The sequence below is a fragment of the Trachymyrmex septentrionalis genome, unplaced genomic scaffold (genome assembly GCF_001594115.1).
Source record: "Trachymyrmex septentrionalis isolate Tsep2-gDNA-1 unplaced genomic scaffold, Tsep1.0 scaffold21, whole genome shotgun sequence".
Lineage (NCBI taxonomy): Eukaryota > Metazoa > Arthropoda > Insecta > Hymenoptera > Formicidae > Trachymyrmex > Trachymyrmex septentrionalis.
In genome coordinates, this window is record NW_017305288.1 from 1199099 (window position 1) to 1202498 (window position 3400).

The following is a 3400-nucleotide window of genomic DNA, read 5'->3' on the forward strand; positions in this document are numbered from 1 at the left end:
TCCCTATTATGTAAAAAGAAAAAGTGTAATTTCTTTCATATATTACCTATACGATGCCCCATGATGTAAACATACCGCACCGTTCTTGCATGAATGGCGAATGCATTCATTACGATTGCATTCACCTACGCCACGGCCGGTGGCAGGACTAGAACCAGTCAGTGGAAGAATTGTCGTGTCTGTACGCAATTCAACGTCAAATATACATCCGGAAAAGCCGGTATGAAGAGGGAGGTCGTGCGGCAATGTTTCAAAGTTTCTAGATTTATAACCACCTGAAAAAGAATAAGAAAAATGTCCTCTATATATTTTTATTCATTTATCTCCATTTCATGTTAAGTATTATTTTATTTCAATCTCCTATTCATCCGAGATGTCTAGATTGTATTTAATGTCAACATCAGATGAATAAGAATTGAATAGCTACATTTAGCGTAAAATATATGATAACAGACGATTGGAGTGTTGACATTATGCCAAATGTCAAATCACGCTTGTCTCTGCAACAACGTACCGATATAGAGAACAGGCGATACATCGAGTTGAGTCATAGATCCTACTGCCTGACCAGTCACGTTTTTGAGACCCTCTACAGCAAGCCACGCTTCCTTGCCTCTCCTTCCGATTCGAAGAGTATACGTTTTACTTTTACCAACCGATCCTGTCACGCTCAGAGAGGTCAACGAATCGCTAGTGAAGATTCTTCGCACTCCTATTAAAAGATTATAATATTGAAATACAATTTCTTTAAACTCTCTATGTCAAAACTTTATATAATTGGATATATAATTCAGTATATATTTTTCTATAAGAAAATTTTTTTTATTCTAGATAGATGCAATGTAAATATAATAAATAGAGCAAATTACAAAATTGCTCATAATATTTGTTATACTTAATAATTATTTCCTAGATAAAAATTTTTTGAACTAATAAATAATCTATATTTATGCGATTATTGTTATTAAAGATATGAAAGATTCTAATTTACATTCATTGATAACTCACCGGAACCCAAATCCCACGTAAGCATAATATAGCCGCGCACAAATGTTATTGAAAGATGGTCCGAAACATCACGGCGCGAGCTTCTCTGTCCGAAGTATGCTATCAGAGAGATTTGATCAAACGTGCGCGGGATGAGTCGCAGCTTCAGTTCCATTGTGTCCTTTATCGAAGTAGACACGCCGTAGGCAATGTACGACGCAAAGCCAGGCACAAGGACCGAGAAAGCCGGCCGCACTAGAATGGCATCTGAAAGAACGATTCGCTTTGTAAGAATTTTGTTGCATTGCGATTTTATTGCATCGCTATCGCATCTATAGAATATCTATTGAATGTTTCATTATTACGATTTACCTTCTTCGCAGAAAAGTCCGCGACTGCCGAGTGGACAGACGCAGATGAAACCAGTTCCCGGCGAGCTTACGCATGTGGCACCCATCGAGCAGGGATTGTCGTTGCACGCCGAATGTTCACACAAAGGTCCAGTATACCTGTAAACAGTTTTTGCTGCTGAGCAGGTTTTTAAAACCTATTGCTTCTACACTAAAATTAATTAATGTTAATCAAAACCATTTTATCTGTAATTTTGCTCTTACTTTCTTTATAATGTTCACACTACTTCCTTTTCATTAGACGTATATAAAGATGTATTAAAGAAGGGGAAAATTTGCGTAAATTAATTTTATTGCTATTTAATAGATATTTACCCCGCTATACATTTACAACGAATTCTTCCATCGCTTTCTTCACACGCGCCGAAATTTTGACATGGATTCGATAAACATAAAAATGATGTGCATTCTTCAATCTGGAACGTTTCTATAGAATCGTGAATAAAATGTCGCATAATTCCGTTTATCTGCAATGTAATCGAAATAATTCTGAGCTATTCTGTATAAAACTAACAAACTTTTTATTGAGAAAGTTTTTAAAATAATTGAACGATTTTGTTAAATCTCCTGGAATGCTGAATAATTTATTTTTTATTATAACAAATTCCTTTACCTTTAGGGAATCCATGCAACCGATGAATCCCATAGCTACGTGAGGAAAATAATGTGAGAACGTTAATGGAATGCCTCCTATGTACAAATTAGCGTATTTTGGAACCATTCCTCGCTGTGGCAGTATTTGCTCGCCGGTTACGGCCATAGTGCCGTTCACCAGCAATTTGGCAAAACATTTTTCGTTTTCATCATTGGCAACATATTGAAAACTGTGTGTGTGTGATAAAGCGAAAAGAAATGTTTCTTTCCTGTTAATTAAAGTTAAAAGAATAATCTAATGCAAATAGAATACCTCATATCGATGCCCACTTCGTATCCATTATCGATAATCGCATCGATTTCACCAAGTAACATAGTTTCTAATCCACAAGAAAACTGGAACTTTAACGATCCGAGTTCCAGGTACACCAAAGAATATCTTTCATTGTCAAAATAAACGTGTAATATAATTCCATTTTTAAATGCCGTTTTAAGTTTAACGTAAATTCGGAGCGTTGCGCTCTTATTCTCAGTCATTATTACTTCGACGCGTTGTCTAACGAAAGATTTGCCATTAAAGGCCGCTTGCGTAATAGTCGAATCTGTCTTGCAACCGTCGGCATACTGAATAACAATTATAATACAGACACATTAACTATTAATGTTTTATTTTGAGAGAAATTTAGTTTTATTTAAATTTTCCATATAGATTGCTTACAAAGATTAGCTAAAAAATCTATAGTTTTAATTTCAAAATTCTTTACAAATTATTTTTTTATTGTTATTTATTATTACTTATTGTTTTTATTGTTTTTATTGTTATATTACATTATTCACTTACTTCAGTAATATTTCGTGGAGTTATGATGGTAGTACTCGTAGAACATTGAGTTCCGCGACAAGCGCCTATTTCTGTAGTATTAACTTCGATACTAGTAACAATAGTTTGACTTAACGAAGATATGCTAGTAGACGTTAACGAGGAAGGTAATGTGGAAGTGTCAAGTTTGATAGTCGAAGATAAGATCGATGGCAGTGTCGATGAGGTAGTTAAAGGTATACCAGTTCTTGGTGTATCCATGATCGTAGTTCCAAATTCAAACGTTCTATTTTGTACGGAATCCGTCGTATATCGAAATGTCGTATCGATGGGAAGTGTTACATCAGTAGCGTGATCCATGATAGCACTTGTGACGCTAGTTCTGTTATCCTTTTGGCCTTCATCTATTGTAGGTCGATAACTAAGAAACGGAACGTATAGTAACATTATTAAATTAACACAAAAATTATGTGAATCTGTGTATAATGAAAAAATTATTGATTCAATCTTTTAAAGAATATATGTTTCGGATATGTTATTGGAAAATTCACTCATGTGATATAAATTGTATCGCTTAGTATTATTGTGA

The 3400-nt window shown here is 34.7% G+C and overlaps 1 protein-coding gene across 1 annotated transcript in view; it reads right to left on the bottom strand.

The window, feature by feature from the left end:
- The window catches only part of LOC108748098 (protein eyes shut), a 7296-nt gene that overhangs the window by 204 nt on the left and 3692 nt on the right, over positions 1 to 3400 (bottom strand). Inside the window, exons 8-15 of the mRNA XM_018486103.1 lie at positions 2833 to 3232; positions 2305 to 2615; positions 2011 to 2221; positions 1713 to 1864; positions 1360 to 1496; positions 1009 to 1254; positions 515 to 712; positions 47 to 275 (exon numbers count right to left, since the gene is read on the bottom strand). Coding sequence (XP_018341605.1) covers positions 47 to 275; positions 515 to 712; positions 1009 to 1254; positions 1360 to 1496; positions 1713 to 1864; positions 2011 to 2221; positions 2305 to 2615; positions 2833 to 3232 — 1884 coding nt within the window. The remainder of the gene's footprint in view (positions 1 to 46; positions 276 to 514; positions 713 to 1008; positions 1255 to 1359; positions 1497 to 1712; positions 1865 to 2010; positions 2222 to 2304; positions 2616 to 2832; positions 3233 to 3400) is intronic.